General features: G+C 41.2%; 1 protein-coding gene across 5 annotated transcripts in view; it reads left to right on the plus strand.

The window, feature by feature from the left end:
- TSPAN4 (tetraspanin 4) overlaps positions 1–15521 on the plus strand; it is a 435635-nt gene that overhangs the window by 363809 nt on the left and 56305 nt on the right. For all 5 annotated transcript variants that reach the window (XM_055722377.1, XM_055722378.1, XM_055722379.1 and 2 more), the window contains one exon: positions 210–401. In XM_055722377.1, the coding sequence (XP_055578352.1) occupies positions 210–401 (192 nt within the window). The remainder of the gene's footprint in view (positions 1–209; positions 402–15521) is intronic.

Genomic DNA, 15521 nt, shown 5'->3' on the forward strand with positions numbered 1-15521 from the left:
ACGTCTCACTGATGAGTTCCCCTTCTATATTTTTTTCCCCTTTGTTCTCCTTCCAGAAAGTGCCATAGGGAGAGATCATTTTTTATTAGGTGTGACTGCTGGGTTTACATCAGCAGAGCCATACCACCACTGTCATATTGATATGGTTTAGTATGTGGGGTTGCTTGGATATAATAACTGAGTTTCCTTGTTTCTCTTTATTTTCCTAGTTGGGAGGCTGTGGAATCCTTGGAGTAGGCATCTGGCTGGCTGTTACCCAAGGGAACTTTGCCACCCTCTCCTCTTCTTTCCCATCCCTGTCAGCTGCCAACCTACTGATCGTCACAGGGACATTTGTCATGATCATTGGCTTCGTGGGCTGCATAGGCGCCATCAAAGAAAACAAGTGCCTCCTGCTGAGTGTGAGTATTAACCTGCTATGCTGTTGCAGTGTTTGCTGTCTTAAGGTGCTGGTACTATTCCAACGCATGTTACTGTCCTGTATTTCAACAGAAGTTGCCCACTTGACATGGATAACAGTCATATTTGAATCAGTATTTGATAGCTCTAAGGAGCTTCTAGATCATTCCTGACCATGCTTTAAACCTGTCCTTGGAGGACAAGACCTCTAAGAAGGGAATGGATAGCAGTGGTGTGGCTTTCCTTCAACTCTGCAGAGAAGAGGGAGGGGTTTGTGAAGACATCTTTTGCAGTGTACCCTTGAATTATTTTTCTACTCAGCTTTGGTAGTTATCTACTCCAAATGTCTACCCTGGCAGGACTGATGATCTGAATTCCTGGGCAGAAAGTTCAGTGTAGGCAGGAAACATTGTGAAGAGGTTGATTTTGGTTTAAATTGAAAATGAAGTCCTTCAGATTTGGCAGTGCTATTCTGCCAATCATTAACTCTCAAAAGGCTGAGATGTCAGGAAGCAAAGGTGCCAGCACAAGGAGACTGCTGTGAAATCAAAGATTAATAAGGTGCCAGATGCCCATGTTTTAACAGGGGCTTGAGCCACATCCCTGGTGTATTTTATCAATATTTAGCTTGATGTCACTCCAAGCTGGACTTGTGAGTAGTGAGTGCCTGCTGTAGTTGGTGTTACTGTGCATTTTAGGTCCTGTTTAGCTGAAGACCAGAAAGTGAGGTGATTTTGCTGCTCAAGTCCAGGACTTCATCATGAGGTTCAGCAAACCTCAGAGTAAAGTGAAGCTGGGGTTTAATTTGGTGAGCTGGTGACTCCTTTGTAAAAGACTGCTCCTCACTGCACTTCACATATTCATTTTGCTTCCCTGGGAACTACAGAATGAGTCAACAAGGCACACAGCCCCCAAGAAAAACTCACCCTGTAAAAATCTTCAAGTGACTGTGAGATTACAAGCCTCAATAGAGGACTCTTTCCAGACCCTAGACTTAATCAGTTGTTCCTGCTGATTTTTAACCAGTAAAAGTCAGGACTAGTCAGTCTAAGCTAGTAAGGGCTATTTATGTGCTAGGTAGGTGGTTTGAAACTAAAATGAGCAACATAAATTGCAATTAAGGCAATTTGGTGAGTGGAAATTTATACTGGGAAGGCTGAAGTCAGAATCTGAGGCTGGAAGTCCTTGACAGTTTTAACAGTCTTATAAATACCCACTTTGTGGAGGAAGTGTCTGGCCAGCCAGATGTAATTACTGGATTACAGCTTCAATGCCAATGCAGCAGGAGTCAACAGGGTGCCAAGTCTAATGGAATAGCTTATATGTGCAAAATTAATCACCTCTTTTGTGCTTTTTTGACTGAAATCCTAGCTCAGGTGTAACCGGCAATAAGTGGTGTCATCTTATGTGTCAGGATCAGGTCAGGATGTGGCAGTCAGTCCTCAGTACTGGAAGAGGTTCAGCCTTTTATCTCGCATGGCCCTTGTTTCTCCTTTTGACAAGGGCAAAGTCACCCTTGATCAGCTGTCACTGCTGCAGCTAGTGAATGTTCTCAGCCAGCCATAGGTGGGCATCCTTTTAGAGAGATGCAGATGTTTCTGGGTAGTGCTTCCACTACCACACGCTGCATGGTGCTTGGGATCTAATGCCTTCAGTGCACCTTGTAAGGACTAATCTAATGCCCTTCGGGGCATGATGTAAGGACTCTACTTGATGGATCAAATTAAGTAATGCAAAGGAATCCAAATTCGTTTATGAACTCTTTGCATGGAAGAATTGGGAAACTTGATCTGATTTGGTACCAGCATTTCACTCTGCCTGTCCTTAGCTTTGTCTACCATAGCTGTTCAGCATGGCCTCTAATTTTACTCAATTTTCTTCAAAATTGAATTACGTTAGAGCTAATTACAGCTACTTTAATTCTGAATAAGCCCAGCTATAGAGGGTAGAAATACAGTTTCATTAGTCTGTGTTGAATTCACTTTTTCTTTAGTCTAGAGTAACTTTCCAAAATGTGCATTGGTACATACTTACCTTCATTGAATACCAGTGAGATTTTTGAGTTCTTGTTGGCTCTTCTGTTGAGTCTATCCGTTTGGAAGGGAAACAGATGGTGGTAGGAGCTTCTCTTTCTGGAAGCAAAGCCTTAATATGTAGGTTTGTTCTTAGTCTTCCCAGATTGCTGGTTCTGTTTGACTAGTGTTTGAAATAGTGCTTTTAAGTTCAGGGCCGGGGCATTTGGTTTTGGCCAGCTCCCATTTTTTTAGGTAATGTAGGTAGCAAAATAAATGCTTGCATGAAAGCACTTGCTGGGTATCAAACCTGGCTGTTCTTTGGGGGCATGGTTGCTGGTTGCTAAATCTCTTCACCTTTTTCCTGTTTCACAGATGTTCCCAACACTGTGATCTGCCAAAACGGAAAGAATATCTTCCCAAAATATCTGGGTTTTGTTAAACATCCCTGAGAATGCCCCTTCTTCTTAGGAGTACTGTTTTGGTGCAGCTGGGCTATGATAGGATTTGCTGTCTAAGTTGTAAAGGGAAAGCTACCAAGTACTGGCAACCTTGTGTGTGTGTGACACGCTGTGTTTAACAGTCATTGCAGGATCAAGTCCTCACACTTTTCTGTATCTCCTAGGCCACCACTTAACATCTGGCTTTGTTCTTGGTAGCAGCTAAGATTGCTTTTTGAACTGAATTCCTGTAATTTATGTCTCCAGAAGGTATTACCACAAATGTGACAGCAACTCATGGAGTAAGTTGTCTTGCTCATGTGTGATGTCACTACTATATCTTCTTGTGCAGCGTTTGGTTTAGCTAACTTGTGCTTCCATTTGGAAACAGGAGCTTTGATAGTACACAGACAGAGAAATGAAGTCTGGCTGCACAGGTGCTTGCTATGGGCTGATGGAGGCTATTTTATTGTATGGGTAGTATATTCTGTTGCACTATTCACTGGATAATGTATTTGATTCTCTTAATTTGCCCTCACCTCCTGATACTAGGCCAGCCCTAGCACTAGACAAAGACACATGTGCTAAACAAACTTGGGGAACTGGAATGGAGAGGAGTTAGACAAGGTCTGCAGGCAGTTGAAACAGGTTTGTGGTGGGCTTAAAAGCAATGAAAAACTATTAACTAAGTACTAAAATGAAAGCAAGAAGTAAAAGCCAAGATGTTGTGTCTCTTGCATGTTTTAGTAGTCTGATTAAGTGGGGCTTGGAATGGACAAAAAGAAAAGGAATAAACCAAGCTGGAGGAATTCCCAGGGATCCTGTCATGGTAGGATGGCAGATACTCAAGTTATAACTTATATATATAAGATCAAACATTGCTCCATTGAGCAGAACATCACTGTGTATCTCTGAGCGAGCTACAAGTTTCACTGACCTCCCCCTTTCCTCTGCCTGATACAGTGTGAAAGTAAGTCTGGGATGTTAAGTATGACCATGGGCAATAATAAGGGTGATGTGAATGTCATCTGGTTCTCCAGATACTCTGCCTATACTGTATACCTGTTGTCTCCTGCTCTGAAATCATGCCCTTAAGAACTCCTCGAAGACACGTATGGCAGCAGAAGCATACAGACCACATGGATATGTCTGGTTTTAACCAGGAACAATTTGGACCTCCACTTGCTGTTATCTCCTGTAGTACACCCCAGGTGTCGTCTTTAGGCCTGCGAGGACTGGAAAGACAAATTTGCCATGCAACAGGAGCACCTCTTGACCTGCTTCCTAAAAGAAGAGGAAAGGGTGTGGCAGTTACAAGCTGGGGAAGAATGTAGTTGGGAGGATGTGCTGCTGTGATTGGTGTGGGTGGTTTGAAGGAAAACATTGGAGATATTGCAGGAGGCATGAAGCACCCCTGGCATCCTAAAATGGACTGGGAGGGAGCAGATCAAGAAGAACTACTAGCTCAGCCCTCCTGCATTGGAGGAGCAGAATTTTACGTGTGTTAGGCAGAGCAGGATGTTTGTGTATGGTCTTGCCTTCCGAACAGTGCTACTGTTTGATGATGTGGTGAGGAATGAGATTTCCTTAGGAGCCTGCTGGAGTGGATGAGAAATTAGCAGTATGCAAGAGATATATCAGTGTATTTGTATTTCATACACTTGCTTGCACAGCAGATGAGACTCTGATCTTGTATCTTTGTGTTCTCCACGTATGACATTTGTATTGGGTTGTCAGAGCAAACCTGTAAGCTCTTTGGTGTTAGGCTGCTGTGATGATGTTGGGTGTAAATGATAATAATTGCTTACCTCTGGTGTTTGCCAACAGCTTTTTAAAGAAAGGAAGGCAGACAAAGTATTTTAAGTAACAGAGGACGGATGGAGCAGAAGTAATATTTAATCTGTAAATGAAACTTTTGCATAGATGTGTGCAATAGTCAGGGATGATCCGCGTTAACTCTCTGAATAGTGTTTATATAGTCTCGAGCTTCACAGTTTTATTGGCTTGAAAGGACTTACCTGGTGTCCACTAAGGAGCTGGCAGATACTCTTTACTCAGTGGCAATGTATAGTCAGGACAATGCCTCATTAATCTTATAACAGGCCCATTCCTATTCCTCTGCATTCAGAGGATTAGAATAATACGAAAACCTAAAATAGTGTGAAAAAAATATCAAGGAAACATCAACTATCTTATGTGTTCTGCAAAAATACGCAGATGGGGCAAGTCGTGCAGCTGTCATTCTAAGATCTCAGTGAACAAAGAATGGATATTTGCAACGATTCTTATTTGCTCCAGCTACAGTGTGAAAGAAGATAAACTCTTCCATCATTAGATTTCCCTAGGGAAATCAGAGCAACTAGCATTTCTTGAAAATATAACAACCTGGTGTATATAGTCTTGCATTTGAATGTAGATGGAAATTGATGAGTGAAGCAGGGGAACAATACTTCATTGCTTCAGTAAGATTCCTTTGACATTTCTGCTTGCTCAAGACTGTGTAAATAGAGATCCCTCTGCTACAGGCTCAGCTGTAATTAGAAAATGGCAGCCCTGTTCTGGTGGGCTGGGTCACTGTCCTGAACAGGTGACAGAGGTAACAAGCTAAGAGTCTTGACTTGAGAACGTTAGTTTATGGAATTTTTTTTTATTTTTTTTTTTTAAAAAAAGGTGTTTGATCCCGTGTTGCCGGATCATCTAGCTGTACTGCAAATCTCTATAGGCTATCTTGAAACAAAAGTAGGAATCTCGTTTTGCTCCCGTCCCCTTTGCAAATATGTTCTAATCTCTATCAGAGCTTTTAGTCGTATCCAACATCTTTGTGAATTTTAGCAAAACATTTAGCTTGAGTGCTGTTAACCCCCTTGCAGTGGATGTGCTTGTCAGCTGAGGTGGGTTCTTGCAGAAGATGAGGCACCAGCTTGCTTTACCACCTAGCAGAAGCAGTTAGGATGACTTGGTCATAGAACTGACTGGTCAGGTGCTGTATGTACCTGTGCATGTGCCATTGCTCTCTGATTAAGAAATTTGTGCCTGATAAAGTACATTTTTCTCTTTCATGTTCAAATGTTGACCTAGCTGATCCTTAATTGCCTGTGTAAACATTGTCTTTTAGGTTAACTGCTCTGTTTGAGGAGCTAAATTGCATGAATTCTCTTCCTTTCATACATGTGTAGTAGATCTATATTTGTATGCTTGCACTTAAAAAAGGTTGTTATTCCATGGATAGTCCAGGTGAAAAATCTCAGCTTTACATGTTAAATCATGGCAGATGATGTTATTTATTATCTGTATTACGGTATCTCCTGCAGGCAGCCCATGAGATCAGAATGCTCATTCTGTATAAAACTCCTGGTAAGAGGAGGTCCCTGACCAGTAAAGCTTACCAGTTAAATAGATAAGACAAATAGGAAGTATTATTATCCTCATTAGACAGATGGGGAGCCGCAACAAAGCGAAACTAAGTGCCTTGAGTAGGTTGCACTGGGAGATAGTGAGAGAGCTATGAAGCAAACCCAAATTCTCAGCTCAGTGCCTTTTTCATCTTCCTCTGGTCACAGCAGAACATGTCTAGTTGTCCTGTGTGGTACAGTGCCCTTTAAGAAGTATTTAGTCCATGTTTCCATAATAGTAATGACAATTTTGATTTCTTTCATCATATGTATTATGTCCAAATGATAAATAAATATCCCAAAGCAAAGTTAGTTCTCGATTTCAATTTTGTTGTAAGTGCCTAATTGGCACAATTAGCTCGTTTCCATGAGCTCCACTGCAGGACATCCCAGCTGAGCCAATCAGCCTAATTGCAATGTTCAATTCAGTTGAATCAATTCAGTTAAATGGGAAACAGGCCATTTAGAGAAGCTGTCAGAAAGGGCATGTGAACATGGTCTAATGTAAATTTTTTGCAAAAGGAACTTCTGGTCCAGGAAATTATAGTCACTGGAAAAAATAAGTGACCCTTTGTGAAGGAAAAATTTTTTGTGTCTATTTGGTTATTAGAGCACACATGTATAGATACCTTGTTTCTATACACTTGCAACTGAAATAATAACCCATGTCCTAGAAGGAAACAAGATCCTTTGGCAGTTCGTTATTTCACCATTTGATTTTGTGACACTTTTTTTCTCCAGTCATTTGGCACAAAACCCACGTTCTTCTGCTTCTGGATGGGTTGTGCAACTTGGTCAACAGTCCAATCAGAAGAGGTAGAAGATGAGTCTTGCTTGTGTAGACCTTAAGTTGACAAAGGAGATTGTTCAGTACATATTGCCCATTCAGGAATTACTAGAAAGGGGAAAGGGCTTGAAGCAGACAAAATGTTGATCCTTCTCTGATTACCCAACGCCGGCTGGCTTCTTATAAAGCACCAAGGTTAGGTATGTTCATCAGATCAAGGATTAGATAAGTAAGAAGATGGCTTACATACACCCTCTTTCCCCTTATACCTGATTTGTGGATAGCCTGATTATTTATTTGGGTTTTTTTAGAAAAGCTGAAACAATGATTAATAAGGAGGGGAAAGAAAATAATCATTAACAGACAGATCTGTGTGTTCAGCTTAATTTAAATGAGGACCTCGTGTTAATAAGCGAGGAGTTCATCACAGTTGCTGGAATGAATAAGATCAGAATTAAACCTTGATACTAGGTCAGGACCAGCTGTGGAAAGAGCTGATATTCTATACATATCTGAATGACTATGCAGACATCAAAAGGCATTTATTTATGGAACAGTCCAAGGGGAAAATGAGTGCCCGTGATGTTTTGTACTGTGCTGTTGAGAGTTTTCTGAATTTCAGCCAGCTCATCTGTAAGTGAAATAGCAATAAAGAAAATGAGGAAAAAGTTAATGAGTGGATAGAAAAGGAGAATAAAAAACCCTACTGTTTTAAATAGTGTCACTGGATCCAACCAGAGAGCTGACAGCTGAAACTCCACTGGTGACAGGAGATTTATTTCAAAGCAACTAAATGGGAAAGAAATAGCCCGTGAATGACTTCATCTCGGTAATTTAATGCTACAGACCAAACAGCAGATTCTCATTCCAGTTTAGCACATGAGCTTGTGTTCTTCAAGCAATCTGAGTAGAAAAAAACAGAGAAATCATGGCTGCAGCCATAGCAGCAAGGAAGTGATGGAAAGACCAGGAAGATGCATGCACACAGCCTGTGTGAGCATTATACATCATGGGTAACACTTCTCTGTGTAGTACATAGATACATGTAAAGCGTATGAAGCCCTAACTTGCTACTTGTTTGGACCCTTAAGTACTGAACACCAAGGTCCCCTAGTTTTGTTGCCTCTCATTTATCATTAAGAACCTGCTCCTCGCTGCCTTTCAGTTTTTAGCTCCTTCTGCTTGGCTGTGACTAAAACTCAGGAGTGGATGGGACCCGTCTGAGCCCTACCCTTCCTCTCTTCTTTTCTTCAGCTCTGGTAGCAATTAATCAAAGGACCTGGGAACAGAGGAAAGAATAAAGCTGTTTTCCTTCCCTCTTGTTTTTAGTCTTGAGCCTAGGCTCAATGTGTAGGAAGGACTTGCTTCATGGGGGGGGGGCGGGGTGTGTGTGTGTATTCATTTTTGTAATATAGACTGATGCAATACCACTAGTGCCTGATATGCTTTGAGTCACAGAATCATAGAATATCTCAAGTTGGAAAGGACTTACAAGGATGATTGAGTCCAACTCCCTGCTCCTCACAGGACTACCTAAAACTAAACCATATAGCTAAGAGCGTCGTCCAGGTGCTCCTTGACCACAGCTTGGTGCCGTAACCACTTCCCTGGGGAACCTGTTCCAGTGACTGGCCACCTTCTCAGTGAAGAACCTTTTCCTGATGTCCCCATTCCTTTTTGTATTGTCAAGATGCTGCTTTATGGCAGTCAGCATGACAGCGCCATGTGCAGGAGTCAGTTGGAGCTATGCTAATTTGTTATCAGTTGAAGGCTTAATCTGTTTAAATGACTCTCAGTGTTTCCAGCCGCCTAACTCCTGGTTGATTAATCTACTAACTAGTAGCTGTTAGCTGTGTAGTAGCAACTTCAGCTTCTCTGACAGTTCATGCAGGCTCAAGATCCTCTGTCGCTCAGAAAGCCTCCCTCACCCCGTCTTTTGTCTCAACATTCAACCAACTCTTATGTGCCAAGATTTTCTTGAAAAGAAACCTGGCTCTGAGACATTTCAAAAGGGGACCCAGAAACCAAGCCTCATCTTGCCCTACTACTGTCTGGAGATAACTCATGCGCATCCAGGACAGTTAAGTAATACAATGAACCTCCTGGTGGAAGAGCAGAGCATAAGACTGGAAAAGACTGGTGGTCAGGAAAACACTTTCAAGAAAGCCTGCTTTCTGCCAGAGCTTGCAGTCTCTGGACAGATGTGTTCAAGGTCTGATCTATTAGACTGACTTCTGCTGATTTGGATGGGCTTTTGCTCCAAACCTAGGGTCACCTGCAAGATCTGGTAGGCAACAGAACTGCTCCCATTTCAAAAGTAAAGGACAAGTAACTTGTGTGCTCCTTACCAGCCCAGACATGTCACTTTTGAGCATAACATTTGATCTTTTTTTTTTTTCTTAACAATAAAATTACCTCCTCAGATTTGTAAGCCCATGGCTTTCTAAGAAGCATGTGTGCTTATATTCCCAATCATTCATTTGCTGTTTTAGCCACCTTAACACTGCTGCTTAAATTTGTGCAACACAAGCTTTTTTCTTCAAGGATTAGAGTTACCTGAAGCTCAGAAGTATCTGCCTCTGCAGATAAAGAAATGGAGGCTAGCTGGTGTAAATCGGTGATGATTATACAAGGTGTAGCCAGAGCTGTTCTGATGCTGTAGACATTTCAGTTCCCCAGTGGCTGAAAGGAAGTTAAGGAAGAGTTAAGTTAAAGAGTTAAGGCAGTCAAACCGACTGCTGTTCGTTTTTTAAGCTGACCCCTGTGCATCTGATGCAGCAGCCTCTGTGCAGGACATTTGAGAACAGCAAACTGGGGAGAAAACCAGCAGTGGAATTTAAATACAGATAAAATACTCTACCTTGTCCTTTTTTTTCTTCTTGACCATCTGCTTTTCACCATTTCCTTCACATACACATACAGTGCAGTTTCTAGATACTGTTTTGAGACTCCTAGATAAGAGAAATTTTCTGTTGTTATAATTAGCAGGTGACGTCCCATTGCAAACTTAGCTCAGGGTTGGCAAATACGTGTAAAGGCAAAACTGCTGAATTTTAGACTTAATTTTTTCCCCCTTCAGCTCATCATAAGTCAGCTGAGCAGCATGGTCATGTCATTTGCTCTTGTCATCTTGGGGGAACTTCTGTCAGTTTGCCCAGCACTTGGGGTCCAGCCAGATGTTAGGTGTGAACATGAATGTGAAGCTAGCCCTGCCGACTCGCTCGCTCCCCAAGCCAGGTGTGTGGGGACCACTTGCTGCTCTCCTCTTCCTCTTGAGGCACCAAACTGTCTGATTGTCAAGCTGCCTGGTGCTGGAGCTCCAGATGACAAGAAACATATCCCGGGAATGATAGATTCAGGGAAGAAGCTCAGTTTACTACATACAGAGGTGATGGCAAAGTCCGCGCAGAAGATGTAAGTTTAGAAAGTAATTAACTTTGCATGTCTTTGCCACAGATGGAGAATACTGGATCAACCCCAAGCCAGAGCCTCTTAGTTGTATTTGGTATTTCCATAAGCAACTGCTTTGTTATTAATGATGTGGCACAGGGACGTGTAAGAGCTAGCCAAATGTTTTAGTTCTTCAGCTGCATCACCCTTCAGAAGTAGGATGAGTTTGTCTTGACTAGGATAAAGATTGACACCAGACCACATCACACCTGTGCACTACGTTTGCAGAAAAGATGAAGCAACCCTTCAAGAGAGTCAGAGGCCAGCGAGACCTTTATCTGTGCTCAGGAATAATAATCTGCAATCTGTTAAATAGGCCTCCACCCACCTACTGTTGATGTGAGTGATACCTGGCTAATATTTGATGACATTTCATTGATTTTGAGTCAGTTTTTGGAGAAGATGGAAAATGACTAGAAACACCACAAAATGCCGGTTAAAATCCTATGACACAGTACAGGAATGTCAAGTCTCTCAACTCTCACTAATGCAGTAAGGCTGAAGGATTCCAACTGAAAGCAGTAACAAGACTAGAATGAAACACTATTCATGTGTTAAAACAGCACATGTTGTATATCTTCCCAGAAATAATTACTGCAGATTTCTTTGAGCTTTCTTGATCAGCAGGAGTTTTTGCACATTCATAAAAAATATACTCCAACCATAAACAGAGCTGTACTATATATACCCAGCAGGCATAAAGCATGCACAACTTTGTCACAATCACAATGAATTAACCATTAAGGTTGTTAGAGAATAATAGCTGATGAACCAAGTTTAGATACATGCTGTTTCCATAAAGGAGTTTCTGTTCATAAGTTTGCTCATATACATTACTGCCTTTTTAAGTTTATGAGCAAACGTATCATTTTTATGCTGGAAAAAAAAAAAATAAGGAGACTAAAGAGATTTACTTCCAAGGAAGTATTAAAAGAGCGAAATATGCACAGCATGGCAGAGAAGGGGCTCAGATGGGACATAAGTCTACAAATATTAAAGAAGTCTAAATTCTGTGGGCAGAAAGGAAGCATGCATGGTGCTAAAGAGGGTGCTAAGTAGGAGCAATGGTATGGAACTAACAAAAGGAGAATTCAAACCGAGTGTCAGCAAAAACTTTGGTACTGGGATGAGGAATCGGAATCCACTGTGATGGAACCTGATGGAGGCACGCTGCCCTTCCCCTGTTGTTGTGAAGTTTGCGTGGTAGGTCAATAGACTGGGATTTTATTGACTGTAATTCCAGTTACTGTTACTGCCTGGGCATTCTCCTGTCATTTCTTTCATTGCTCCTTCTCTTTCTGTATGCGTCTTCCAGGCTGCAGAAGACGTTATTTCTAAGATGCGAGTACAATTCCCATTTCACTTTTTCTTCTGCTCTCTTCTCATTGCTCACTTCTTTGGAAAAGAAAATCAAAGAAAATTTTAAAAATCGAAGCGAGCCTTTTATAATGTTCCTACTCCCTATTAATATATCAGATCAAAATGCTGCCTTTTGGGAATTATTTTAAACCAAACTTCTTGTGAGAGCTAGCGATACATTAAACACTTTTGCTTTCAAAGGTGGAAGAAAGTTGGGGTTTTTTGGTCCCCGTCCCCCCCTCCTCTTCTTTTGAGTGCTGATAAAATATGTACCATATGAGTTTTTATTCTGTGGAAGTCATGTACCAGTATGTAATAAAAAAAGCTATTCTAGGAACCCTTTTAAGATGCTTGGGGATGATCTTTGTATTGCTCTGCCTAGAAAGCCGGAGCCAACGTTGGCATGCATTGGTACCTGAAAGCAGGTACAGGATCCCTATAAAGAGCAGGTGGTTCTCTGGTACGTGGAGTTCTGGTTTCCAGCACTTCAGTGGGAATTCTTGCACGGATTTTGACTTTTCATACTGGCTTGATTTTTTTTCAAAGTGTGGAACATGCAGTAAATTTGGCAATAGCTTATAGCCTTCAGGACTTCTGTCAATGACCCATTTTCGTGCTCAGCTTTAGGCATCTCAGTTTGTTGATGCATCTGTTTTAATGTGGTTAATCATTGGGGTTCCTGCACTTCTGCAGGGAAGATACAAGATTTTGACAATGCCAACCGTAGTAATGAGGCATCTCCACTCAGTCTACTAGATATTATTTTAATATAAATAATATAATTGATGATAACTGAGCGGGAAAATTACAGAGCATATTCAATTCAAGGAAAGTTCTTTGCTTTCAGGCAGCTTGGTAAAGTGTGGCTACTATAATATCCATTAAGTTCTTTTGACTTCAGTGGAGCACTGTGAATTTGTAAGTAAAGGTTTGACTTCATTTATTCAAAAAAGAGAGATACTGTTTATACCTTCATTATTAAAGATAAGATGCTGTCCTGCAGAGAAGGTTATGTGCAGAATATGCTGTGATTTTTTTTTTAATGATATTTCTGTTCATATCAAATTATAATCTAAAAATCAATTAAAAATCTTTTTGGCAGATAGTTTAGGCCTAAAGCACAGTAACATAATTTGATAATCCTTTTAACTCAAAAATAAAGGACTTTCTCCTTTTGATCAGAACAAGCAGAGGTGTTTCAGATGTGTGGAGAGCCTGTACTTTAATATGTGCCTTTGTCTTAAATCAGAATTGGGAACTTGTAGGCCATACCAATCCCCACATTCCCTTACATTTTTTGACACTCAGAAAGAGTAACACATTCTCCCACAATAAGGCAAGGCTACATCTGGAGTGCTTAGCCCATTTTGGGGCTCCTCAGTAGAAGAGACACGTACATACCAGAGGGGAAGGAATCCAACAGAGGGCCACCATGATGATTACGGGGCATGTGATGTGCAAGGACAGACTGAGGGAGCTGGGTTTGTTCTGTCTTAAAAAGTTAAAGCAAGGAGGAGATTTTATTCCTATATTCAGCTACCTTACAGTAGTGTCTAAAGAAAATACAGGTTTTTGAAGGGTTCACAGGGATCAGATGAGGTAACAGACATGTTACAACATGGGAAATTCCAGTTAGAGACATGGAATATTTTTGTTATCATGAAGATAGTAAAGTACTAGAAAAAGCTGTCCATGGAGGTTGCGGATGACTGTCCATCTTCATCCTTGAAGATGCTCAGAAGGTAGCTGGGCACAGCTCTGCACAGCTTCATCTGCTTGACTGTGCTTTTAGCAAGGTGTTGGACCAGACGATCGCCAGAGGTCTTTGCCAGTCTGCATGTTTCTGTGATTCCAAGAGACTCTGTATTCTAGCAGCCAGAGCTGGACTAATCTTTGATACAGATCAGAGTTATGTAAGTTATGTATTAGGACCAGGCAGAGAAATTAAGATCCCTCCCAGGCTATGAAGTTAGAGTTCTCTTGGAAGACCAGCGATTTTAGCCCAACAAATTCTCTGTCATTTCTTCTGCCCGAGGTTCTTATTAATTAGGAAGTGAAACGTAATATCAAAATTAAGGCTGATCAGTGAGGACTTGGTAATCTAGCTTAAATAAAAGGCAAAATGCTCGTATGAAATTGAGGAAAGTTTGCCTGTAAATCTTCTTCTTTTTTTTTTTTTTTTTCTTTTGTCTTCATCCTGGCAGCTGCTGCAGGCCCAAAGTACTTAGCTTGCTGGAACTCTTTCACAGGAGTAACCCACCTACTCATGTGTTTTTATTTCATATTGTCTCTGTCAGAAAATACGCTGTCCTTCTTGCAGACAGATCGACAGTGTAGGCACTACATGATGGAACACAGCACAGGCTGACTGTTGAAGTTATTTGTGCAGTTTCTTAGGTCAATTATGCTAACTTCTAGACTGTTTGGTCTAAACAAATTATTTGCTAAGCCATGAATTTAAAAACTGTTTTGAAATGTATAACTGTTCCAAAGATACTGCTGACTTTTGGGTCTTCCTACTACTTTCTTGCTGTGTGTTGCAGAGGATTTTAATAATACTTTGCAAGAAACTTCTGTCTCCTGTTATTAGCTAAGTTGAGAAGAGGGTCTGGCATACTGAGATCTTACTGTCTCCCTCTGAGGCAGACTCCCATCAAACTAAAAGCATTACTTCAGGAGTCAGTCTAAACACAGAATTCTCAAGTTTCCCATCAGTTATATCATGTTCAGTCTCATAGCAAAATGTTAGGAGACTAACAAGATGATCACAGATTGGTTTTCATTGGATTTGGTCACTTGGTTTTGGGAGACTGAGAAGATCAGCTACTCCTGACATGGAGAGATGGGCAGTTTGAGCAGCGCGATAGAGCTATTGAGAAGATTTGGGGAGGAGAGACAATGAGGAAGCAAAAGGCCCAATTGTGTGTATTAGTATGTGATGCTCAGTCATCATGCAGAGAGGCAAGTGTCTATAACGTCAGAGAAACCAGAGAATCTTGTTTGTTTGTGAAGAAAATATAAGACCTGTTGCTCTGTGCCATTGTAAGCTGTGATAGAAATGTGTGTTAAGTGATGTACACAGGGAACAGTTCTTGATTCTCCCACTGATACTAAGAGGGCAGATGAAGGGATGAATTGGAACCAGTGGGTCAAAAGCCCAGTGCAGCTCCAGTGGGGATGGAGTTGCAAGTTGACATGTCTTCAAATAGATTTTTTTTCTCTCTTTCTGACATCATGAGGGTGATGCCTAACTATGAGGAAGGCTTGCTAGCAATTGCATACTTTTCTTTTTTCCTTTACTCCTTTAATTGGGACCTGTGGGAAAGTCATGGACTTTGTGGAATATGAAGAGAACTGCTGAGAAACTAGCCTTAGTTTTCTTAAGGGTTGGAAATCAGCAGTGGTAGCTAGACAGAAAGGCATCACCTTACCTCCCTTCTCATCAAAACTTCTGTGGGTTTATTTCAAGTGTAATTTATGAAAAGCTGTGCAGTAGGAACCTCTCCAGTAAACCTCTACTAGGTTGCATCCCACTGTTTGACAAGTAGTGTGGTAAAGCATCTCTCTGTACAAGGTCAGATTAATCTTTTTTTAATGGAGTTTTACATGAATGGTTTGCTTTGGGATTGTTGTTTCTCCATGCATAAATCTTTATTATACCAGCAGCCTGCAGCCCCAGTGA

This window comes from Falco cherrug, chromosome 10, assembly GCF_023634085.1.
Source record: "Falco cherrug isolate bFalChe1 chromosome 10, bFalChe1.pri, whole genome shotgun sequence".
Lineage (NCBI taxonomy): Eukaryota > Metazoa > Chordata > Aves > Falconiformes > Falconidae > Falco > Falco cherrug.